Raw genomic sequence first — 26551 nt, forward strand, 5'->3', positions numbered from 1 at the left:
TAATACCTTCACAGCACACTTACTGGTGATGTTCGTATCTCTCTCTCTCTCTCTCTCTTTCTCTTGATAAACACCTCCAATGCACACTATCTAGTGACATTCCTCTCTCGCTTTCTTTTCTATCTCTCTAGCTTAATACCTCCACTGCACACTTACTGGTGACATTTCACTCTCTCCCTCTATCTATCTACCTTGCTTAATACCTCCACCGCACACTTACTGGTGACATTCCATTCTCTCCCTCTATGTATCTATCTTGCTTAATGCCTTCACGGCACACTTACTGGTGGTTTTCCTCTCTCTCCCTCTATCTATCGATCTCGTTTAATACTTCCACTGCACACTTACTGGTGACATTCCTCTCTCGCTCTCTCTCTATCTACCTTGATTAATACCTCCACTGCACACTTACTGGTGACATTCCTCTCTTTGCCCTCCCTCCCTCCTTCTCTTCTCACTCTCTCTCTCTCTCTCTCTCTCTCTATCTCCCTCTCTCTCTCTCTGTCTGTTTCTCACTCTCTCTCTCCTTCTCTCTCTCTCCCACTATCTTGCTAAATACTTCCACTGCACAGTTTCTAGTGTCATTCCTCTCTCTCTCGCTTTATCTATCGATGTTGCTTCATAGCTCTACAGCACACTTACTGGTGACAATTCTCTCTCTCCCTTTTGTTTTCATCTATCTAGTTTAATACCTCCACCGCACACTTACTGGTGACATTCCTCTCTCTCTCTATCTACCAATCTTGCTTAATACCTTCACAGCACACTTACTGGTGACATTCGTATCTCTCCCTCTCTCTCTCTCTGATCCTCTCCTTCTGTTTTTCTCTCCCACTATCTTGCCAAATACCTCCACTGCAAACTTACTGGTGACATTCCTCTCTCTGCCCTCTCTCACTCTCTCTATCTCTCCCTCTCTATCTCTGTCTCCCTCTCTCTCTCTGTCTGTCTGTCTGTTTCTCACTCTCTCTCTCCCACTATCTTGCTAAATACTTCCACTGCAAACTTACTGGTGGCTTTCCTCTCTCTCCCTCTATCTATCAATCTGGGTTAATACCTCCACTGCAAAGTTACCGATGACAGTCCTCTATCTCCCTCTCTATATCTATCTACCTTGCTTAATACATCCACAGCACACTTACTGGTGACATTCCTCTCTCTGCCCTCTCTCACTCTCTCTATCTCTCCCTCTCTATCTCTGTCTCCCTCTCTCTCTCTGTCTGTCTGTTTCTCACTCTCTCTCTCCCACTATCTTGCTAAATACATCCACTGCAAACTTACTGGTGGCTTTCCTCTCTCTCCCTCTATCTATCAATCTGGGTTAATACCTCCACTGCAAAGTTACCGATGACAGTCCTCTATCTCCCTCTCTATATCTATCTACCTTGCTTAATACATCCACTGCAAACTTACTGGTGACATTCCTCTCTCTCTCGCCCCCCCCTCTCTCTCTCTCTCTTGCCCCCCTCTCTCTCTCTCTCTCTGTCCCTCTCTCTCTCTGTCTCTCTCTCTCTCTGTCTGTCTGTCTGTCTCTCCTTCTGTCTCTGTCTCCCACTATCTTGCTAAATACCTCCACTGTACACTTACTGTTGACATTCCTCTCTCTATCTCTATCTACCGATCCAGCTTAATACCACAACTGCACACTTACTGGTGACAGTCCTCTATCTCTCTCTCTCTCTCTCTCTCTCTTACTTAACACCTCCACTGCACACTTACTGGTGACATTCCTCTCTCTCCCCTCTCTCTCTCTCTCTCCCACTCCTTCTCTCTCTCTCCCACTATCTTGCTAAATACCTCCACTGCACACTATCTAGTGTCATTCCTCTCCCCCTTTTTTTCTATCGATCTAGCTTAATACCTCCACTGCACACTTACTGGTGACAGTTGTCTATCGCTCCCTCTCTATCTATCTACCTTGCTTAATACCTCCACAGCTCACTTACTGGTGACATTCCTCTCTCTCCCTCTCTCTCTCCCATACCTTCTCTCTCTCTCCCACTATCTTGCTAAATACCTCCACTGCACAGTATCTAGTGACATTCCTCTCTCCCTTTTTCGATCTCTCTAGCTTAATACCTCCACTCCACACTTACTGGTGACAGTCCAATATCGCTCTCTCTGTATCTATCTACCTTGCTTAATACCTCCACTGCACACTTACTGGTGACATTCCACTCTCTCTCCCCCCTCCCTCTCTCTCTTTCTCTCTCTCTGTCCCTCTCTCTCTCTCTCCGTCTCTCTCTCTCCCACTATCTTGCTAAATACCTCCCACAGCACACTTACTGTTAACATTCCTCTCCCTCCCTTTTTTCTATCTATCTAGCTTAATACCGCCACTGCACACTTACTGGTGACATTCCTATCTTTATCTCCATCTAATGATCTAGCTTAATACCACAACTTAAACTTACTGGTGACAGTCCTCTATCGCTCGCTCTCTCTCTATCTACCTTGATTAATACCTCCACTGCACAATTACTGGTGCCATTCCTCTCTCCCCCACCCCACCCCCTCCCTCTCCCTCTCCCTCTCCCTCTCCATCTCTCTCTCTTGCTTAACACCTCCACTGCACACTTACTGGTGACATTCCCCTCTCTCCCTCTCTCTCTCTCCCACTCCTTCTCTCCCTCTCCCACTATCTTGCTAAATACCTCCACTGCACACCATCTAGTGACATTCCTCTCTCCCTTTTTTTCAATCTATCTAGCTTGATACCTCCACTGCACACTGACTGGTGACATTCATTTCTCTCCCCCCTCTCTCTCTCTCTCTTTCTCTCTCTCTCTCTCTCTCTCTCTCTCCAGCTATCTTGCTAAATACTTCCACTGCACATTTTCTAGTGACATTCCTCTCTCTCCCACTTTATCTATCGTTGCTTCATAGCTCCACTGCCCACTTACTGTTGACATTTCTCTCTCTCCCTTTTTTCCCATCTATCTAGTTTAATACCTCCACTGCACACTTACTGGTGACATCCCTCTCTCTCCCTCTCTCTCTCTCTCTCTCTCCCACTCCTCTCTCTCTCTCTCCCACTATCTTGCTAAATAACTCAACTGCACACTATCTAGTGACATTCCTCTCTCCCTTTTTTTCTATCTATGTAGCTTAATAGCTCCACTGCACACTTACTGGTGCCATTCGTCTCTTCCTCTCTCTCTCTCTCTTTCTCTCTCCCTTTACACCTCCACTGCACAATTACTGGTAACATTCCTCTCTCACCCTCTCTCTCTCCCACTCCTTCTCTCTCTATCCCACTATCTTGCTAAATACCTCCACTGCACACTTACTGGTGACATTCCTCTTACTCCCTCTTTCTCTCTCTCTGATCCTCTCCTTCTGTTTCTCTCTCCCACTATTTTGATAAACACCTCCACTGCACATTATCTAGTGACATTCCTCTCTCACTTTCTTTTCTATCTCTCTAGCTTAATACCTCCACTGCACACTTACTGGTGACATTCCTCTCTCTCTCCACCCCCACCCCCCCTCTCTCTCTCTCTCTTTCTCTGCCTGTCTCTCTCTCTCTCCTCTTCTCTCTCTCTCTACCACTATCTTGCTAATTGCCTCCACTGCCCACTTTCCAGTGACATTCCTCTCACTCCCGCTTTATCTATCGATCTTGCTTCATACCTCCTCTGGACACTTACTGGTGACATTCCTATCTTTCCCTCTATCTATCTTGCTTAATACCTTCACGGCACACTTACTGGTGCCATGCGTCTCTCTCTCTCTCTCTCTCTCTCTCCCTCTCTGTCTCTCTCTCTCTCACTCTTGCTTAACATCTCCACTGCACAATTAGTGGTGACATTCCTCTCTCACCCTCTCCTTCTCTCTCTATCCCACTATCTTGTCAAATACCTCCACTGCACACTTTCTTGTGACATTCCTCTCTCCCTTTATTTCAATCTATCTAGCTTAATACCACAACTGCACACTTACTGGTGACATTCCTCTCCCTCCCCCCCACCCCCCCCCCACGCCCCCCCCCCCCCCCCCACTCCACCCCCTTTCTCTCTCTCTCTCTCTCTCCAACTCTCTCTCTCTTGCTTAACACCTCCACTGCACACTTACTGGAGACATTCCTCTCTCTCCCTCTCTCTCTCTCTCCCACTCCTTCTGTCTCTCTCCCACTATCTTGCTAAATACCTCCACTGCACACTTTCTAGTGAAATTCATCTCTCCCTTTTTTGCTACCTATCTAGCTTAATACCTCCACTGCAAACTTACTGGTGACATTCGTCTCTCTCTCTCTCCCCTTCTCCCTCTCTCTCCCACTATCTTGCTAAATACCTCCACTGCACACTTTCCAGTGAGATTACTCTCTCTCCCTTTTTTTCTATCGATCTACATTAATACCTCCAATGCAGACTTAGTTTTGGCTTTCCGCTATCTCCCTTTATCCTCCAATCTAGCTTAATACCTTTACAGCACACTTACTGGTGACATTCCTGTCCCTCTCCCTCTCCCTCTCTCCTCTTCTCCTTCTCTCTCCCACTATCTTGCTAAATACCTCCACTGCACACTTTCTAGTGAGATTCCTCTCTCTCCCTTTTTTTCTATCTATCTAGCTTAATACCTCCACTGCACTCTTACTGGTGACTTTCTTCTCTCTTCCTCTATCCTCCAATCTTGCTTAATACCTTCACAGCACACTTACTGGTGACATTCCTCTCCCTCCCTCTCTCTCTCTCTCTGTCTGTCTCTTTCTCTCTCTCTCTGTCTCTCTCCTTCTCCCTCTATCTCCCACTATCTTGCTAACTACCTCCACTGCCCACTTTCTAGTGACATTCCTCTCTCTCCCGCTTTATCTATCGATGTTGCTTCATCGCTCCACTGCACACTTACTGTTGACATTTCTCTGTCTCCCTTTTATTCTATCTCTCTAGCTTAATACCTCCACCGCACACTGACTGGTGGCTTTCCGCTCTATATACCAATCTTGCGTAATAACCACACAGCACACTTACTGGTGACATACTCAATCGCTCTATCTGTATCTATCTACCCTGATTAATACCTCCACTGCACACTTACTGGTGACATTCCTCTCTCTCTCCCACCCTTCCCTCTCTCTCTCTCTCTCTCTCTCTCTCCCTTCTCTCTCACTCTCCCTCAATCTTGCTAAATACCTCCACTGCACTCTTACTGTTGACATTCCCCTCTTTCACTCTCTCTCTTTATCTTGCTTAATTCCTCAACTGCACACTTACTGGTGACAATCCTCTCTCTCTCTCTCTCGCTCTTTCGCTCTCTCACTCTCTCGCACTTTCTCTCTCTCGCTCACCAGCTTAATACCTCCACTGCTCAATTAATGGGGGCTTTTCTCTCTCCCTCTATCTATCTCTCTCTCTCTCTCTATCTAGCTTAATACCTCCACTGCTCAATTAATGGGGGCTTTTCTCTCTCCCTCTATCTATCTCTCTCTCTCTCTATCTAGCTTAATACCTCCACTGCACAATTACTGGTGACATTCCCCCCTCTCGCTCTCTCTAACTATCTACCTGGCTTAATACCTCCACTGCACACTAACTGGTAACACTCCTCTCTCTGCCTCTATCTATCTATGTTGCTTAATACCTTCACGGTGCATTAACTGGTGACATTCCCCCCTCTCTCTCTATCTGTCTACCTTGCCTAATACCTCCACTGCACACTTACTGGTGACATTCTCTCTCACCCTCTATCTATCTATCTTGCCTAATACCTCCACTGCACACTTAACGGGAGCATCTCCCTCTGTCTCTCTGTCTCTCTGATGCTCTCACTCTCTCACTCTCTCACTCTCTCACACTCTCACTCTCTCACTCTCTCACTCTCTCACACTCTTACTCTCTCACACTCTCACTCTCTCACTCTCTCACTCTCTCACACTCTCACTCTCTCACACTCTCACACTCTCACACTCTCACACTCTCACACTCTCACACTCTCACTCTCTCACTCTCTCACACTCTCACTCTCTCACACTCTCACACTCTCACTCTCTCACTCTCTCACTCTCTCACTCTCTCTCTCTCACTCTCTCTCTCCTTCTCTCACTCCCACTGTCTTGCTCCATACCTCCACTGCACACTTACTGGTGGATTTCCTCTCTCTCCCTCTATCTACCAATCTTGCTTAATACCTTCATAGCACACTTACTGGTGACAGTCCTCTCTCTCCCTCCCTCTCTCTCTCTTTCCCTCTCTCTCTGTGTGTGTCTCTCTCTCTCTCTCTCTCGCTGTGTGTCTCTCTCTCTATCCAGCTTAATACCTCCACTGCACACTTACAGCTGACATTCCTCTCTCTCTCTCTATCTACCTTGCTTAATACCTCCACTGCACACTTACTGGTGACATCCCTCTCTCTTTCTCTCCATCTATCTATCTTGCTTAATACCTCCACTGCATAATTACTGGGACCATCTCCCTCTCTCTCTATCTCTTTCTGACTCTCTCTCTCTCTCTATCTCTCTCTCTCTCTTGCTCTTTCTCTATCTCGCCCACTATCTTGCTAAATAACTCCACTGCACACTTTCTAGTGATATTCCTGTCTCTCCCGCTTTATCTATCAATCTTGCTTCACACCTCCACTGCACACATACAGGTGGATTTCATCTCTCTCCCTCTATCTACCAATCTTGCTTAATACCTCCACTGCACACTTACTGGTGACATTCCTCTCTCACCTTCTCTCTCGCTCTCTAATGGTCTCTCTCGCTCTCCTTCTCTCTTTCTCTCACTATCTTGCTAAATACATTCACTGCACACTTTCTAGTGACATTCCTCTCTCTCCCCCTTTATCTACCAATCTTGCTTAATACCTTCACAGCACACTTACTGGTGACATTCCTCTCTCTCTCTCTCTAACTATCTACCTTGCTTAATACCTCCACTGCACGTTTGCTGGTGACATTCCTCTCCCTCCCCATCTCTCTCTCTCTGCCTCCCTCTCTCTCTGTCTGTCTCTCTCTCTCTCCTACTCTCTCTCCCACGATCTTGCTGAATACCTCCACTGCACACTTTCTAGTGACATTCCTCTCTCTCCCACTTTACCTGTCGATCTTGCTTCAAACCTCCACTGCACACTTACTGGTGACATTCCTCTCTCTCCCTCTAACTATCTATCTTGCTTAATACCTTAACAGCACACTTACTGGTGACATTCGTCCCTCTCTCTCTCTCTCTCTCTCCCCTTCTCCCTCTCTCTCCCACTATCTTGCTAAATACCTCCACTGCACACTTTCTAGTGAGATTCCTCTCTCTCCCTTTTTTTCTATCTATCTACCTTAATACCTCCACTGCACACTTACTGGTGACATTCCTCTCCCTCCCTCCCTCTCTCTCTCTCTGTCTGTCTGTCTCTCTCTCTGTCTGTCTCTCTCCTTCTCCCTCTATCTCCCACTATTTTGCTAAATACCTCCACTGCCCACTTTCTAGTGATATTCCTCTCTCTCCCGCTTTATCTATCGATCTTCCTTCATACCTCCGCTGCACACTTACTGTTGACATTCCTCTCTCTCCCTTTTTTCTATCTATCTAGCTTAATAACTCCACTGCACACTTACTGGTGACATTCCTCTCTCTCCCCCCCTCTCTCTCTGTGTCTGTCTCTGTCTGTCTCTCTCTCTCTCTGTCTGTCTGTCTCTCTGTCTCTCTCCCACTATCTTGCTAAATACCTCCACTGCACCCTTTCTAGTGACATTCTTCTCTCTCCCGCTTTATCTATCGATCTTGCTTCATACCTCCACTGCACACTTACTGGTGACAGACCTCTCTCGCTCTCTCTCTATTGAACTACCTTGCTTAATACCTCCACCGCACACTTACTGTTGACATTCCTCTCCCTCCCTTTTATTCTATCTATCTAGCTTAATACCTCCACCGCACACTTACAGGTGGCTTTCCACTCTCTCGCTCTATATACCAATCTTGTGTAATAACTTCACAGCACACTTACTGGTGACATACTCAATCGCTCTATCTGTATCTATCTACCTTGATTAATACCTCCACTGCACACTTACTGGTGACATTCCTCTCTCTCTCCCACCCCTCCCTCTCTCTCTCTCTCTCTCTCTCCCTTCTCCCTCTCTCTCCCTCAATCTTGCTAAATACCTCCACTGCACACTTTCTAGTGAGATTCCTCTCTCTCCCCCTTTTTTTCTATCTATCTACCTTAATACCTCCACTGCACACTTACTGGTGGCTTTCTGCTCTCTCCCTCTATCCTGCAATCTTGCTTAATACCTTCACAGCACAGTCACTGGTGACATTCCTCTCTCTCTCTCTATCTATCTACCTTGCTTAATACCTCCACAGCACACTAACTGGAGACATTCGTCTCTCTCTCCCCGCCCCCTTCTCTCTCTCTCTCTCTGTCTTTCTCTGTCTGTCTGTCTCTCTCTCTGTCTCCTTCTCTCTACCACTATCTTGCTAAATACCTGCACTGCACACTTTCGAGTGACATTCCTCTCTATCCTGCTTTATCTATCGATCTTGCTTCATACCTCCACTGCACACTTACTGGTGACATTCCTCTCTCACCCTCTCTTTCTCTCTCTATCTCTCTCACTCTCCTTCTCTCTTTCTCTCACTATATTGCGAAATACATTCACTGCACACTTTCTAGTGACATTCCTCTCTCTCCCACTTTATCTATCGATCTTGCTTCATACCTCCACTGCATGCGTCCTGTTGACATTCCTCTCTCTCCCTTTTTTCCACCTATCTAGTTTAATACCTCCACTGCACACTTACTGGTGACATTCCTCTTTCCCTCAATCTACCAATCTTGCTTAATAGCTCCACTACACACTTACTGGTGACATTCCACTCTCTCCCTCTATCTATCTATCTATTTCGTTTAACAGCTCCAATGCACACTTACTGGCACCATTACTCTCTCGGTCTCTCTGTCTCCATCTACCTTGCTTAATACCTCCACTGCACACTTACTGGGACCATCTCCCCCTCTCGCTCTGTCTCTCTCTGTCTCTGTCTCTGTCTCTCTCGCTGTCTCTCTCGCTGTCTCTCTCGCTGTCTCTCTCTCTATCCAGCTTAATACCTCCACTGCACACTTACTGGTGACAGCCCTCTTTCTCTCTCTCTCTCGCTCTTTCTCTCTCTCTCCCACTATCTTGCTAAATACCTCCACTGCACACTTTCTAGTGACATTCCTCTCTCTCCCGCTTTACCTTTCGATCTTGATTCATACCTTCACAGCACACTTACTGGTGACAGTCCTCTCTCTCGCTCTCTCACTCTTTCTCTCTCTCTCTCTATCCAGCTTAATACCTCCACTGCACACTTGCTGGAACCATCTCCCACTCTCTCTCTCTGTCTCCCTCTCTCTCTCTCTGTCTCTCTCTCTCTCTCGCTCTTTCTCTCTCTCTCCCACAATATTGTTAAATACCTCCACTGCACACTTTTTAGTGACATTTATGTCTCTCACGCTTTAGAAGAACATTACAGCACAGTACAGGCCCTTCGGCCCTCGATGTTGCGCCGACCTGTGAAACCATCTGACCTACACTATTCCATTTTCATCCATATGTCTATCCAATGACCACTTAAATGCCCTTAAAGTTGGCGAGTCTACTACTGTTGCAGGCAGGGTGTTCCACGCCCCTACTACTCTCTGCGTAAAGAAACTACCTCTCACATCTGTCCTATATCTATCACCCCTCAACTTAAAGCTATGTCCCCTCGTGTTTGCCATCACCATCCGAGGAAAAAGACGCTCACTATCCACCCTATCTAACCCTCTGATTATCTTATATGTCTCTATTAAGTCACCTCTCCTCCTACTTCTCTCCAACAAAAACAACCTCATGTCCCTCAGCCTTTCCTCGTAAGACCTTCCCTCCATACCAGGCAACATCCTAGTAAATCTCCTCTGCACCCTTTCCAAAGCTTCCACATCCTTCCTATAATGCGGTGACAAGAACTGCACGCAATACTCAAGCTGCGGCCTCACCAGAGTTTTGTACAGCTGCAGCATGACCTCGTGGCTCCGAAACTCGATCCCCCTACTAATAAAAGCTAACACACCATATGCCTTCTTAACAGCCCTATTAACCTGGGTAGCAACCTTCAGGGATTTATGTACCTGGACACCAAGATCTCTCTGCTCATCTACACTACCAAGAATCTTCCCATTAGCCCAGTACTCTGCATTCCTGTTACTCCTTCCAAAGTGAATCACCTCACACTTCTCCGCATTAAACTCCATTTGCCATCTCTCAGCCCAGCTCTGCAGCCTATCTATGTCCCTCTGTACCCGACAACATCCTTCGGCACTATCCACAACTCCACCGACCTTCGTGTCATCCGCAAATTTACTAACCCACCCTTCTACACCCTCTTCCAGGTCATTTATAAAAATGACAAACAGCAGTGGCCCCAAAACAGATCCTGCTTCATACCTCCACTGCACACTTACTGGGAACATCTCCCTCTCTCTCTACCTCTCTCTCTCTCCCTCTCTCTCGCTCCTTCTCTCTCTCTCCCACTATCTTGCTTAATACCTCCGCTGCACACTTACTGGTAACATTACTCTCTCTGCCTCTATCTATCTATGTTGCCTAATACCTTCACGGCGCACGAACTGGTGACATTCCTCTCTCACCCTCGATCTTTCTATCTTGCTTAATGCCTCCACTGAACACTGACTGAGACCATCTCCCCCTCTCTCTCTGTCTCTCTCTCTCTCTCTCTCTATCTAGCTTAATAATTCCACTTCACACTTACTGCTGACATTCCTCTCTCCCTCATTCTATCTACCGATCTAGCTTAATACCTCCACTGCTCACTTACTGGTAACATTCCTCTCTCGCTCTCTCTATCTATCTAACTTGCTTAATACATCCACTGCACACGTACTGGTGACATTCCTCTCTCTATCTCCCTCTATCTATCTTGCTCAATACCTTCACAGCACACTTACTGGTGACATTCGCCTCTCTCTCTGTCTCTCACTCCTCTCTCTCACACTACCTTGCTAAATACCTCCACTGCACACTTTCTAGTGACATTCCTCTCTCTCCCACTTTATCTATCGATCTTGCTTAATACCTCCAATGCACACTTACTGGTGACATTCCTCTCTCTCTATCTGTCTCACTCTCTATCTGTCTCTCTGTCGCTATCTATCTTGCTTAATACCTCCACTGCACACTTATTGTTGGCATTCCCCTCTCGCTCTCTCTATTTATCTTGCTTAATACCTCCACTGCACTTTTACTGGTGAGATTCCTCTCTCTCTCTCCCTCTCGCTCTTTCGCTCTCTAGCTTAATACCTCCACAGCATACTAAATGGTGACTTTCTTCTCTCTCTTTCTCTATCTATCTCTCTCTATCTTGTTTAATACCTCCACTGCACAATTACGGGTGACCTTCCTCTCTCTCCCTCTATCTATCTCTGTCGCTTAATACCTTCACGGCACACTAACTGGTGACATCCCTCTCTCTTTCTCCCTATCTATCTAAATTGCCTAATACCTCCGCTGCACACTTACTGGGACCATCACCCTCTCTCTCTCTCTTTCTCGCTCTCTCCCACTATCTTGCTAAATACCTCCACTGCACACTTTCTAGTGACATTCCTCTCTCTCCCGCTTTATCTATCGATCTTGCTTAATACCTCCACTGCACATTATTGGTGAGATTCCGCTCTCTCTCTCTCTCGCTCTCTCTCGATCTCTAGCTTAATACCTCCACTGCACACTTAATGGGGACCTTCCTCTCTCTTTCTATCTATCTCTCTCTCTCTATCTCCCTCTCTCTATCTCCCTCTATCTAGCTTAATACCTCCACTGCACACTTACTGCTGACATTCCACTCTCTCTCTCTCTCTATCTATCTACCTTGCTTAATACCTTCACGGCACAGTTACTGGTTACATTCCTCTCTCTCTCACTCTATTTACCAATCTAGCTTAATAACTCCACTGCTCACTTACTGGTAACATTCCTCTCTCGCTCTCTCTCTCTGTATCTACCTTGCTTCACACCTCCACTGCACACTTACTGGTGACATGTCTCTCTCTATCTCACTCTCTCTATCTCTCTCTCTCTATCTCTCTCTCTCTCTCTCTTTCTCTGTCTATCTTGCTTATTACCGCCACTGCACACTTTCTGATACCATTTCCCTCTCCATTTCTCCGTCTCTATCTATCTTGCTTAATACCTCCACTGCACACTTACTGTTGACATTCCCCTCTCTCCCTTTTTTCCATCTATCTAGCTTAATACCTCCACTGACAGGTGACATTCCTCTCTCTCCCTCTATCTACCAATCTTGCTTAATACCTTCACAGCACACTTACTGGTGACATTCCTCTCTCTCTCTCTCTCTATCTACCGATCTAGCTTAATACTTCCACTGCACACTAACTGGTGACAACCCTCACTCGCTCTCTCTCTATCTATCTACCTTGCTTAATACCTCTACTGCACACTTACTGCTGACATTCCTCTATCTCCCTCTATCTATCTCGCTCAATACCTTCACAGCACACTTACTGGTGATATTCGTCTCTCTATCTCTCTCTCTCTCTCTTGATCCCTCTTTCTATCTCTCTCTCTCTATCTCTCTCTCTCTCTGTCTATTTTGCTTAATACCTCCACTGCACACTTACTTTTGACATTCCCCTCTCTCACTCTCTCTCTTTATCTTCCTTAATTCCTCCACTGCACACATACTGGTAACATTCCTCTCTCTCCCTCTATTTATCTATGTTGCTTAATATCTTCACGGCGCACTAACTGGTGACATTTCCCCCACTCTCTCTATCTATCTACCTTGCCTAATACCTCCACGGCACACTTACTGGTGACATCCCTCTCTCTCCCGCTTTATCTATCGATCTTCCTTCATAGCTCCACTGCACACTTTCTGTTGACATTCCTCTCTCTCCCTTTTTTTCCATTTTTCTCGCCTAATACCTCCACTGCACACTTACTGGTGACATGTCTCTCTCTATCTCACTCTCTCTATCTCTCTCTCTCTATCTCTCTCTCTCTCTCTCTTTCTCTGTCTATCTTGCTTATTACCGCCACTGCACACTTTCTGATACCATTTCCCTCTCCATTTCTCCGTCTCTATCTATCTTGCTTAATACCTCCACTGCACACTTACTGTTGACATTCCCCTCTCTCCCTTTTTTCCATCTATCTAGCTTAATACCTCCACTGACAGGTGACATTCCTCTCTCTCCCTCTATCTACCAATCTTGCTTAATACCTTCACAGCACACTTACTGGTGACATTCCTCTCTCTCTCTCTCTCTATCTACCGATCTAGCTTAATACTTCCACTGCACACTAACTGGTGACAACCCTCACTCGCTCTCTCTCTATCTATCTACCTTGCTTAATACCTCTACTGCACACTTACTGCTGACATTCCTCTATCTCCCTCTATCTATCTCGCTCAATACCTTCACAGCACACTTACTGGTGATATTCGTCTCTCTATCTCTCTCTCTCTCTCTTGATCCCTCTTTCTATCTCTCTCTCTCTATCTCTCTCTCTCTCTGTCTATTTTGCTTAATACCTCCACTGCACACTTACTTTTGACATTCCCCTCTCTCACTCTCTCTCTTTATCTTCCTTAATTCCTCCACTGCACACATACTGGTAACATTCCTCTCTCTCCCTCTATTTATCTATGTTGCTTAATATCTTCACGGCGCACTAACTGGTGACATTTCCCCCACTCTCTCTATCTATCTACCTTGCCTAATACCTCCACGGCACACTTACTGGTGACATCCCTCTCTCTCCCGCTTTATCTATCGATCTTCCTTCATAGCTCCACTGCACACTTTCTGTTGACATTCCTCTCTCTCCCTTTTTTTCCATTTTTCTCGCCGAATACCTCCACTGCACACTTACTAGTGACAATCCACTCTCTCCCTCTATCTATCTATCTTTCTTAATACCTTCACGGCACACTTACTGGTGACATTCCCCTCTCTCACTCTCTCTCTTTATCTTGCTTAATTCCTCCACTGCACACTTACAGGTGACATTCCTCTCTCTCTCTCTCGCTCTCTCGCTTTCTCGCACTCTCTCTATCTCTCTCTATCTCTCTGTCTATCTTGCTCATTAGCGATAATCAGCACAGTCAGCACGGTTTTGTGACGGGTAGGTCGTGCCTCACAAACCTTATTGAGTTTTTCGAGAAGGTGACCAAACAGGTGGATGAGGGTAAAGCAGTGGATGTGGTGTATATGGATTTCAGTAAGGCGTTTGATAAGGTTCCCCACGGTAGGCTATTGCAGAAAATACGGAAGTATGGGGTTGAAGGTGATTTACAGTTTTGGATCAGAAATTGGCTCGCTGAAAGAAGAAGGTGGTGGTTGATGGCAAATGTTCATCCTGGAGTTTAGTTACTAGTGGTGTACCGCAAGATTCTGTTTTGGGGCCACTGCTGTTTGTCATTTTTATAAATGACCTGGAAGAGGGTGTAGAAGGGTGGGTTAGTAAATTTGCGGATGACACTAAGGTCGGTGGAGTTGTGGATAGTGCCGAAGGATGTTGTAGGGTACAGAGGGACATAGATAGGCTGCAGAGCTGGGCTGAGAGATGGCAAATGGAGTTTAATGCGGAAAAGTGTGAGGTGATTCACTTTGGAAGGAGTAACAGGAATGCAGAGTACTGGGCTAATGGGAAGATTCTTGGTAGTGTAGATGAACAGAGAGATCTTGGTGTCCAGGTGCATAAATCCCTGAAGGTTGCTACCCAGGTTAATAGGGCTGTTAAGAAGGCATATGGTGTGTTAGCTTTTATTAGTCGGGGGATCGAGTTTCGGAGCCACGAGGTCATGCTGCAGCTGTACAAAACTCTGGTGAGACCGCACCTGGAGTATTGCGTGCAGTTCTGGTCACCGCATTATAGGAAGGATGTGGAAGCAGTGGAAAGGGTGCAGAGGGTATGGAGGGAAGGTCTTACGAGGAAAGGCTGAGGGACTTGAGGTTGTTTTCGTTGGAGAGAAGGAGGAGGAGAGGTGACTTAATAGAGACATATAAGATAATCAGAGGGTTAGATAGGGTGGATAGTGAGAGTCATTTTCCTCGGATGGTGATGGCAAACACGAGCGGACATTGCTTTAAGTTGAGGGGTGATAGATATAGGACAGATGTCAGAGGTAGTTTCTTTACTCAGAGAGTAGTAGGGGCGTGGAACGCCCTGCCTGCAACAGTAGTAGACTCGCCAACTTTAAGGGCATTTAAGTGGTCATTGGATAGACATATGGATTAAAATGGAATAGTGTAGGTCAGATGGTTTCACAGGTCGGCGCAACATCGAGGGCCGAAGGGCCTGTACTGCGCTGTAATGTTCTAATTCTAATTCTAATTCTAATACCTCCATTGCACACTTTCTGATACCTTTTCTCTCTCCGTCTCTATCTATCTTGCTTAGTACCTCCACTGCACACTTACAGGTGACATTCCTCTCTCTCTCTCGCTCTCTTGCTCTCTCGCTCTCTCTCTCGAGCTTAATACATCCACTGCACACTTAATGGTGACTTTCCTCTATCTCTCACTCTATCTCTCTCTCTCTCTCTATCTAGCCTAATACCTCCACTGCACAATTACTAGTGAAATTCCCCCCTCTTTCTCTCTATCTATCTACCTTGCTTAATACCTCCACTGCACACTTACTGGTAACATTCACCCTCTCCCTCTATATATCTATGTTGCTTAATACCTTCACGGCACACTAACTGGTGACATTCCCGCCTCTCTCTCTATCTATCTACCTTGCCTAATACCTCCACTGCACACTTACTGGGACCATCTCCCTCTCTCTCACTCTCTCTCTGTCTCTCTCTCTCTGTCTCTCTCTCTCTCTCTCTCTATCTATCTCTCTAGCTTAATACCTCCACTGCACTCTTACTGCTGACATGCCTCTCTCACCCTCTATCTATCTATCTTGCTTAATACCATCTCGATATTCTTACTGGTGACATTCCTCTCTCTCTCTCTCTCTATCTACTGATCTAGATTAATACCTCCACTGCTCACTTACTGGTAACATTCCTCTCTCGCTCTCTCTCTATCGATCTACCTTGCTTAACACCTCCTCTGCACACTTACTGGTGACATTCCTCTATCTCCCTCTATCTATCTATCTTGCTTAATACCTTCACAGTACACTTAATGGTGACATTCTTCTCTCTCTCTCTCTCTCTGCCTCTCTCTCGCTCGGTCTTTCTCTCTCTCTCTCTCTCTCTCTCTCTCTCCTTCTCTCTCTCAATATATCTAGCTTAATACCTCCACTGCACACTTACTGGTGACAGCCCTTTCTCGCTCTCTCTCTTTCGATCTACCTTGCTTAACACCTCCTCTGCACACTTACTGGTGACATTCCTCTATCTCCCTCTATCTATCTATCTTGCTTAATACCTTCACAGTACACTTAATGGTGACATTCTTCTCTCTCTCTCTCTCTCTGCCTCTCTCTCGCTCGGTCTTTCTCTCTCTCTCTCTCTCTCTCTCCTTCTCTCTCTCAATATATCTAGCTTAATACCTCCACGCGACCACGCTCTGGAAGTGGTTCAAGAGTTCACCTACCTAGGCTCAACTATCACCAGTAACCTGTCTCTAGATGCAGAAATCAACAAGCGCATGGGTAAGGCTTCCACTGCTATGTCCAGACTGGCCAAGAGAGTGTGGGAAAATGGCGCACTGACACGGAACACAAAAGTCCGAGTGTATCAGGCCTGTGTCCTCAGTACCTTGCTCTACGGCAGCGAGGCCTGGACAACGTATGCCAGCCAAGAGCGACGTCTCAATTCATTCCATCGTCGCTGCCTTCGGAGAATACTTGGCATCAGGTGGCAGGACTATATCTCCAACACAGAAGTCCTTGAAGCGGCCAACACCCCCAGCTTATACACACTACTGAGTCAGCGGCGCTTGAGATGGCTTGGCCATGTGAGCCGCATGGAAGATGGCAGGATCCCCAAAGACACATTGTACAGCGAGCTCGCCACTGGTATCAGACCCACCGGCCGTCCATGTCTCCGTTATAAAGACGTCTGCAAACGTGACATGAAATCGTGTGACATTGATCACAAGTCGTGGGAGTCAGTTGCCAGCATTCGCCAGAGCTGGCGGGCAGCCATAAAGACAGGGCTAAATTGTGGCGAGTCGAAGAGACTTAGTAGTTGGCAGGAAAAAAGACAGAGGCGCAAGGGGAGAGCCAACTGTCCCCCAACAAACAAATTTCTCTGCAGCACCTGTGGAAGAGCCTGTCACTCCAGAATTGGCCTTTATAGCCACTCCAGGCGCTGCTTCACAAACCACTGACCACCTCCAGGCGCGTATCCATTGTCTCTCGAGATAAGGAGGCCCAAAAGAAGAATACCTCCACTGCACACTTACTGGTGACAGCCCTTTCTCGCTCTCTCTCTTCTACCTGCCTTGCTTAATACTTCCACTGCACACTTACTGGTGAAATTCCTACCACTCCCGTTATCTATCTATCTTGCTTAATACCTTCACGGCACACTTACTGGTGACATTCGTCTCTTTCTCGTTCTCTCTCTCTCTCTCTTGCTTAACACCTCCACTGCACACTTACTGGTGACATTCCTCTCTCTCCCTCTCTTTCTATCTCTCCTTCCCTCTCTCTCTCCCCCACTATCTTGCTAAATACCTCCACTGCACACTTTCTAGTGACATTCCTCTCCCTCCCTTGTTTTCGATCTATCTCGCTTAATACCTCCACTGTACACTTACTGTTGGTTTGCCTCTCTCCCCCCTGTATCTACCAATCTTGCTTAATACCTCCACTGCACACTTACTGGTGACAGTCCTCTCTCGCTCTCTCTCTATCTATCTCCCTTGCTTAATACTTCCACTGCTTACTGGTGACATTCCTCTCTCTCTCTCTCTCTCACTCCCCCTCTCTCTCTCTCTCTTGCTTAATACCTCCACTGCACACTTGCTGGTGACAGTCCACTCTCGCTCTCTCTATCTGTCTACCTTGCTTAATACCTCCACTGCACACTCCCTGGTGACATGCCTCTCTCACCCGCTATCTATCTAATTTGCTTAATACCGCCACTGCTCACTTACTGGTAACATTCCTCTCTCGCGCTCTCTCTATCAATGTACCTTGCTTAGTACCTTCATCTATCTCCCTCTATCTATCTATCTTGCTTAATACCTTCACAGCACTCTTACTGGTGACATTCATCTCTCTCTCACTCTCTCTCTCTCTGTCTATCTTGGTTAATACCTCCACTGCATACTTACTGATACAATTTCTCTCTCCGTCTCTCTCTATCTTGCTTAGTACCTCCACTGCACACTTACTGGAAACATTCCCCTCCCTCTCGCTCTCTCTCTCTCTGTCTGTCTCGCTCTCTCGCTCTCCCTGTCCATCTTTCTTAATACCTCCACTGCATTCTTATTGATACCATTTCTCTCTCTGTCTCTCCGTCTCTCTCTATCTTGCTTAGTACCACCACTGCACACTTACTGGAAACATTCCCCTCCCTCTCGCTCTCTCTCTCTCTGTCTGTCTCGCTCTCTCGCTCTCCCTGTCTATCTTTCTTAATACCTCCACTGCATTCTTATTGATACCATTCCTCTCTCTGTCTCTCCATCTCTATCTATCCTGCTTAGTGCCTCCACTGCACACTTACTGGTGACATTCCCTTCTCTCACACTCTCTCTTTATCTAGCTTAATACCTCCACTGCACACTTACTGGTGACATTCCCCTCCCTCTCGCTCTCTCTCTCTCTGTCTGTCTCGCTCTCTCGCTCTCCCTGTCTATCTTTCTTAATACCTCCACTGCATTCTTATTGATACCATTTCTCTCTCTGTCTCTCCATCTCTATCTATCCTGCTTAGTGCCTCCACTGCACACTTACTGGTGACATTCCTCTCTCTCGCTCTCTCTCTCACTCCCTCGCTCTCTCGCTCTCTGGCTTAATACCTCCACTGCACAATTATTGGTGACATTCCCCCCTCTCTCTCTCTATCTATCTATCTTGCTTAATACCTCCGCTGCACACTTACTGGTAACATTCCTCTTTCTCCCTCTATCTATCGATGTTGCTTAATACCTTCACGGCGCACTAACTGGAGACATTCCCCCCTCTCTCTCTATCTATCTACCTTGCCTAATACCTCCACTGCACACTTACTGGGACGATCTCCCTCTCTCTCTCTATCTATCTACCTTGCCTAATACCTCCACTGCACACTTACTGGGATGATCTCCCTCTCTCTCTCTCTCTATCTACCGATCTAGATTAATACCTCCACTGCTCACTTACTGGTAACATTCCTCTCTCGCTCTCTCTCTGTCTATCTTGCTTAATATCTTCACAGCATAATTACTGGTGACATTCGTCTCTCCCTCTCTCTCTGTCTCTCTCACTCGCTCTCTGTCTACTTCTCTCTCTCGCTTTCAAACTATCTAGCTTAATACCTCCACTGCTCACTTACTGGTGACATTCCTCTCTCTCCCTCTATCTAACAATCTTGCTTAATACCTTCACAGCACACTTACAGGTGACATTCGTCTCTATCTCTCTCTCTCTCACTCTGTCTGTCTATCTTTCTTAATACCTCCACTGCACACTTACTGATACCATTTCTCTCTCCATCTCTATCTATCTTGCTTAGTACCTCCACTGCACACTTACTGGTGACATTCCCCCCTCTCACTCTCTATCTATCTACCTTGCTTAATACCTCCACTGCAGAACTTACTGGGACCGTCTCCCTCTCTCTCTCTCTCTCTCTCTCTCCCTCGCTCTCTCTTTCTCTCTCTCTTTCTCTCTCTCTTTCTCTCTCTCTCCTTCTCTCTCTCTCTCTCTATCCTTCTCTCTCTCTCTCTCTTTCTACCTTGCTTAATACCTCCAATGCACACTTCCTGGTGACATGCATGTCTCACCCTCTCTCTATTTATCTTACTTAATACCTTCACAGCCGACTTACTGGTGACATTCCTGTCTCTCTCTCTCTCTCTATCTTCCCATCTAGCTTAATACCTCCACTGCTCACTTACTGGTGACATTCCTCTCTCTCTCTCTATCTATCTACCTTGCTTAATACTTCCACTGCACACTTACTGGTGACATTCCTCTCTCCCTCTCTCTCTTTCTATCTACCTTGCTTAATACTTCCACTGCACACTTACTGGTGACATTCCTCTCTCGCTCTCTCTCTATCTATCTACCTTGCTTAATACTTCCACTGCACACTTACTGGTAACATTCCTCTCTCGCTCTCTCTCTATCTATCTACCTTGCTTAATACTTCCACTGCACACTTACTGGTAACATTCCTCTCTCGCTCTCTCTCTATCTATCTACCTTGCTTAATACTTCCACTGCACACTTACTGGTGACATTCCTCTATCTCCCTTTATCTATCTATCTTGCTTAACACCTTCACAGCACACTTACTGATCACATTCCGCTCTCTCCCTCTATCTATCTATCTTGCTTAATACCTCCACTGCACACTTACTGGTACCATTTCTCTCTCTGTCTCTATCTATCTTTCTTAATACCTCCACGGTACACTTACCGGTGCCATTTCTCTCTTATTAGGCATTAGGAAAGCTAATAGAGTGAAAGACTGACAAGTCCCATGGACATGGTGGCCTGTAGCCTGGAATCTTAAAAAGTTGCTGCTGCAGAGATAGTGGATGCATTGGTTGTTATCTTCCAAACTTCCCTGGATTCTGGAAAGGTCCAGCTGATCGGAAAATCACAAATGTAACACCTGTGCTCAAGAAAGGAACATTAGAACGTACAAATTGAGAGGAGGAGGAGGCCACTCGGCCCCTCGAGCCTGCTCCGCCATTCAACAAGATCATGGCTAATCTGATTGTAACCTCAACTCCACATTTCCACCTAGCCCCCCTTGCTTATCAAGAATCTATCTACCTCTGCTTTAAAAATATCCCTTTGCAGACTCTGCCGCCACCATCTTTAAAGTAAGAGAATTCCAAAGACACACGACCCTCAGAGAAATAATTTCTTCTCATCTCTGTTTTAAATGGGCGACCCCTTATTTTTAAACAGTGGCCCCTAGTTTGAGATTCTCCCACAAGAGGAAACATCCTTTTCACATCCACCCTGTCAAGAAATCTCAGAATCTTATATGTTTCAATTAAGTCGCCTATTACTCTTCTAAACTCCAGCAGACACATGCCGAGCCAGTCAAACCTTTCCTTAGAAGATACCCATTCCATGCCTTCATCTAGTAAACCTTCTCTGAATTGCCTCCAACACATTTCATCATTCTTTAAATAAGGAGACCAGTACTTTACACAGTACTCCAGATGTGGTCTCACCAATGCCCTGTATAACTGAAGCATGACCTCCCTAAGTTTGTATTCAATTCCCCTTGCAATAAAAAATAACATTCCATTAGCTTTCCTAATTACTTGTTGTACCTTTTGTGATTCATACAGTCGGACACCCAGATCCCTCTGCATCTCAGAGCTCTGCAATCTCTCACCATTTAGATAATATGCTTTTTTTTATTCCTCCTGTCAAAACGGCCAATTTCACACTTTCCCACATTATACTCTATTTGCCAGGTCTTTGCCCACTCACTTAACCTATCTATATCCCTTTGTAGCTTCCTTATGTCCTCTTCACAACTTACTTTCCGACCTATCTTTGTGTCATCAGCAAAATTAGCAACCATATCTTCAGCTCCTTCACCCAGGTCATTTTCATAAATTGTAAAAACTTGAGGCCACAGCACTGATCCCTGTGGCACATCACTAGTTAACATCTTGCCACCTATAAAGTGACCCATTATGCCTACTCTCTGCTTCCTACTAGCCAGCCAATCTTCTCCCCATGCCAAAATATTACCCACTACACCATGAGCTTTTATTTCCCACAATAACCTTTGATGTGGCATCTTATCAAATTCCTTCTGACAATCTAAGTACAGTACATCCACTGGTTCCCCCTTATCCACAGCACATGTTACTTCTTCAAAAAACTCCAATAAATTGGTTAAACATGATTTCCCTTTCACAAAACCATGGTGATTCTGCCTGATTATATGGAATTTTTCTAAATTCCCTGCTATAAGATCTTGAATAGCAGCTTCTAATATTTTCCCTATGAGAAATGTTAAAGTCATTAGCCTATAGTTTCCTGCTTTCGGTCTCCCTCCCTTTTTGATTACAGCGGTTACGTTCTCTATTTTCCAATCTAATGGAACCTTCCCTGAATCTTGGGAATTTTGGAAAATTAAAAACAATGCATCAACTGTCACACCAGCCACTTCTTTTAAGACTCTAGGATGAAGTCTTTCAGGACCCGGTGACTTGTCAGCCCACAGCTACAACAATTTGCTCAGTACCGCTTCCCTGGTGCTTGTAATTTTCTTGAGTTCCTCTCTCCCTTCCATTTCCTGATTTACAGCTATTTCTGGGATGTTACTTGTCTCCTCAAAGGTCTCCACAGGTCTCCCAAATACCTGTTCAATTCATCTGCCATCTCCTTATTTTCCCTTATTCATTCCCCAGGCTCACTTTCTATAGGACCAAAGCTCACTTTGTTAACTCATCTTTTTTAAATATCTATAGAAACTCTTACTATCTGTCTTTATATTTCTAGCTAGCTTTCTCTCGTACTCTAATTTCCCCTCCTTACTAAACTTTCAGTCTTTTAGACTTTTAGGGAAATGATGGAGTGTCTGTCTTCACAGAAAAAAGATACAGAAGATCTCCCAAAAATACTAGGCAACCAAGGGACTTATGAAAATGAGGAACTGAAAGAAATTAGCATTAATAAAGTACTCAAAAAATTAACTGGATTGAAAGTTGATATATCCCCTAAACCAGATGAGCTACATCCCAAAGTGTGTACGGAGTTGGCGAAAGAGTTAGTGGATGCATTATTGGTTATCTTTCAAGATTCTCTAAATTCTGGAAAGGTTCCTGTAGACTGGAAAGTAACAAATGTAACCCCACTATTTACGAAAGAAGGCAGAGAGAACACGGGGAACTACAGGTCTGTTAGTTTGACGTAAGTAGGAGGGAAACTGATAATATCTAGTATAAAGGATGTGATAACTAGACACTTAGAAAATAATGATATATTGGGCAGAGTCAACATGGATCTATGAAAGGGAAAACACGTTTGACAAACATGTTTGCATGAATAGAGGACTGGCTCACTAAAAGGAAGCAGAGACGTGGAATAAATGGGCTATTTTTAGACTGACAAACTGTAACTAGTAGAGACGTGGAGTAAATGGGCTATTTTTAGACTGACAAACTGTAACTAGTAGAGAAGCACAAGGATCAGCGCTGGGCCTCAACTATTGATGAGCTATATAAATGACTTGATGAAGGGACCAAGTGTATTGCAGCTAAATTTGCGGATGGTGCAAAGATAGGTCGGAAAGCAAATTGTGAGGAAGACACAAAAGGCTAAGATTTTGTGCAGGATGAGGGACTCTTAAAGCCGGAGGGAACTCCGCCTCTGCATTTTTGCAACCCCCGGAGCAAGTCTCCAGTCTTTTGGGGTGAAAAAGGCAGGATCCCCGTGCCTTTCTCGACTGAATAGGGTCAAGGATCCCGTCCCCAAGAGCTGCCGGCCAATCACAGCCACAGCAGCTCAGCAGCAGCCTCAGACCCAGGCCCAGAGCTGGAAACCCGGAGAAGAGGGAGGTGAGGCAAGATCCAACCCAAAGTGTCTGCAAAGGGATATATATAGATTAAGGAAGTGGGCAGATAGAGTATAATGTGGGAAAATGTGAGGTTGTCCACTTTGGCAAGAGGAATAGAAAAGGAGAGAGACTGCAGAATGTTGCCGTACAGAGGGATCTTGGTGTCCTAGTACATGAATCACAAAAAGTTAGCAAGCAGGGACAGCAAGTAATTAGGAAGGTGAATGTAACATTAGCATTCATTGGAAGAGGGATGGTGTATAAAAGTAGGGCACTCCTGCTACGAGTGTGCAGGGCAATGAGACCACACCTAGAGAACTGCTTGCAGTTTTGGTATCCTTACTTAAAGAGGGATATACTTGATTGGAAGCTGTTCAGAGAAGGTTGACGAGGCCGATTCCTGGGATGAAGGAAAGGTTGAGCAGGTTGGGCCTATACTCATTGGAGTTTAGAAGAATGAGAGGTGATCTTGTTGAAACATACAAGATTCTGAGGGGGCTTGACAGGGTAGATGCTGAGAGGATGTTTGCTCTGGTGAGGGAAGCTTGAACTAGAGGTCTCCCTTTTACGACAGAGATAAGGAGGAATTTCTTGTCTCAAAGGGTGGTTAATCTGTGGAATTCCCCAGAGAGCAGTGGTGTCTGGATCATTGAATATATTCAAGACTGATCAGGGACAGGCAGGAAAGTGGAGTTAAAGTCACAATCAGATCAGCCATGATCGTATTGAATGGTGGATCAGGCTCTAAGGGCTGAATGGCCTACTCCTGCTCCTATTCTTATGTTCCCATGTTCTTACATTCTCGCTTTCTCTTTCTCTCTCTCTCTCTATCCCCACAGGGATCAGTGCTGAGACTGCAACGTTTTACAATTTATATATATGCCTTGGATGAAGGGACTGAAGGTATGGTTGCCAAATTTGCTGATGACATAACAATAGGTAGGAAAGTAAGTTACCAGAAAAAGAAGCTGAGTAATTTCTATCTTTGCAGTCTGTAACACATTCTGGGCATATCCTGACAGGACAAAAATCACAAATGTGACAGTCCTCTCAAAGGCAAAGCTCCCTCAGTCTTGAAAGATTTACCGACTATGACCCATGGTATTGGACTCCCCCACCATCGGGAACATCCTTCCTGCATCGACCCTGTCAAGTCCTGTTAGAATTTTATAGGTTTCTATGAGATCCCCCCTCACTCTTCTGAACCCCAGCGAATATAATCCTAACCAACTCAATCTCTCCTCGTACGTCAGTCCCACCGTCCCAGGAATCAGTCTGGTAAACCTTTGCTGCATCCCTCTATAGGAAGAACAATCTCTCTTAATCTCTCCCCTGCACAATTACTTCTGCCATTCCTCATTCTCTTTCTCTCTCCATTCATTCTCTGTCTCTCACGGCCTGCATCTGTCTCCCTCTGAAAGTCTCTTCTCCGTCCTGATCTCTCATTATTTCTTTCTCTCTCTCTCTCTCTCTCTTGCACACTTACTGGTGCAATTCCTATCTCTCTCCCTCTCTCTCTCTCTCTCTCCCCCCACGCCCCCCCCCCCCACCGCCACTGCACATTTACTGCTGCAATGCCTCTCTCTCTCTGTATCCCTCTCTGTCCTTCTCTTTCTCTCTTCCTTGCAGACTTTCTGGTGCAACTTCACAATCTCTTTCACACTCTCTCACTCACTCTTTCCCTGGATTTGTTTTATTCCTTCATCTCTCTCCCTCTCCTCCCACCACCACCACCACCACCACCACCACCGCCACCAACCCCCCGCCCCCCCACCCCCCCACCCCCACTTCTCTCAATTTCTCCCTCAACATTTACTGGACAATTTCACCTCTATCCCTCTGTCTCTCACCCTATCCACACATATGCTTCCATGTTCCATTGCTCACTTTGTTTCCATCTCTCTCTCTCTCACCCTTTCTCCTTCTCTCAATCACACCCCCCCCCCTTCTCTTTCCCCTCCCCGACATCCCATCTCTCACTGTCTCTACATTCTCTCTGCTCTCCCCCTCTTTCTTTCACTCATTCTATCCATGGACACTTACCGGTATCATTCCTCACTCTGGGGTCACTGGTGTTGTCCAGTGGGACACAGAGGTCGAAAAAATATTCCTCAGTCTTCAGCACAAAGACGAGCGCGGCCCAGCCATATATCACACCCGCGAAGCCGATACACTCAAAAAGCCCAGCGGCAAAGGTCAAATACCGCTTCACCCTTTTGCTCAACAGTCCCATCGGTCCCCACTCCTGGAATATTCCCTTCGATATACTGGGAGCGTGTTGTCCCTGCGTCTGAAAGAAAGAAATCCCATAAACACAGCCCCTAACATCACCTCAGGACATCCCAATGTGTTTCACAAGTAATGAAATAGTCTGGAAGGGTGATCACTGCTCTGGGAAATTGGCAGCATATTTGTGTTCAGCAAGATCCCACAAACAGCAATGAGATAATGAGATAAACTGCACTCCCTCAGTACTGACTCTCCGACAGTGCAGCTCTCCCTCAGTACTGACCCTCCGACAGGGCAGCACTCCCTCAGTACTGCCCCTCCGACAGTGCAGCACTCCCTCAGTACTGACTCTCCGACAGTGCAGCACTCCCTCAGCACTGACCCTCCGACAGTGCAGCACTCCCTCAGTACTCACCCTCCGACAGGGCAGCACTCCCTCAGTACTGACTCTCCGACAGTGCAGCACTCCCTCAGTACTGCCCCTCCGACAGTGCAGCACTCCCTCAGTACTGACTCTCCGACAGTGCAGCACTCCCTCAGCACTGACCCTCCGACAGTGCAGTACTCCCTCAGTACTGACCCTCCGACAGGGCAGCACTCCCTCAGTACTGACCTTCCGACAGTGCAGCCCTCCCTCAGTACTGACTCTCCAAGAGTGCAGC

At 46.1% G+C, this 26551-nt stretch overlaps 1 protein-coding gene across 1 annotated transcript in view; it reads right to left on the reverse strand.

Annotated features, from left to right (window-relative positions):
* Positions 1 to 25893, reverse strand: part of LOC137374817 (equilibrative nucleobase transporter 1-like) — a 480520-nt gene extending 454627 nt beyond the window's left edge. Inside the window, exon 1 of the mRNA XM_068041340.1 lies at positions 25704 to 25893. Coding sequence (XP_067897441.1) covers positions 25704 to 25893 — 190 coding nt within the window. The remainder of the gene's footprint in view (positions 1 to 25703) is intronic.
* Between the last annotated feature and the right edge of the window lie 658 nt (positions 25894 to 26551).

The sequence above is a fragment of the Heterodontus francisci genome, chromosome 11, assembly GCF_036365525.1.
Source record: "Heterodontus francisci isolate sHetFra1 chromosome 11, sHetFra1.hap1, whole genome shotgun sequence".
NCBI lineage: Eukaryota > Metazoa > Chordata > Chondrichthyes > Heterodontiformes > Heterodontidae > Heterodontus > Heterodontus francisci.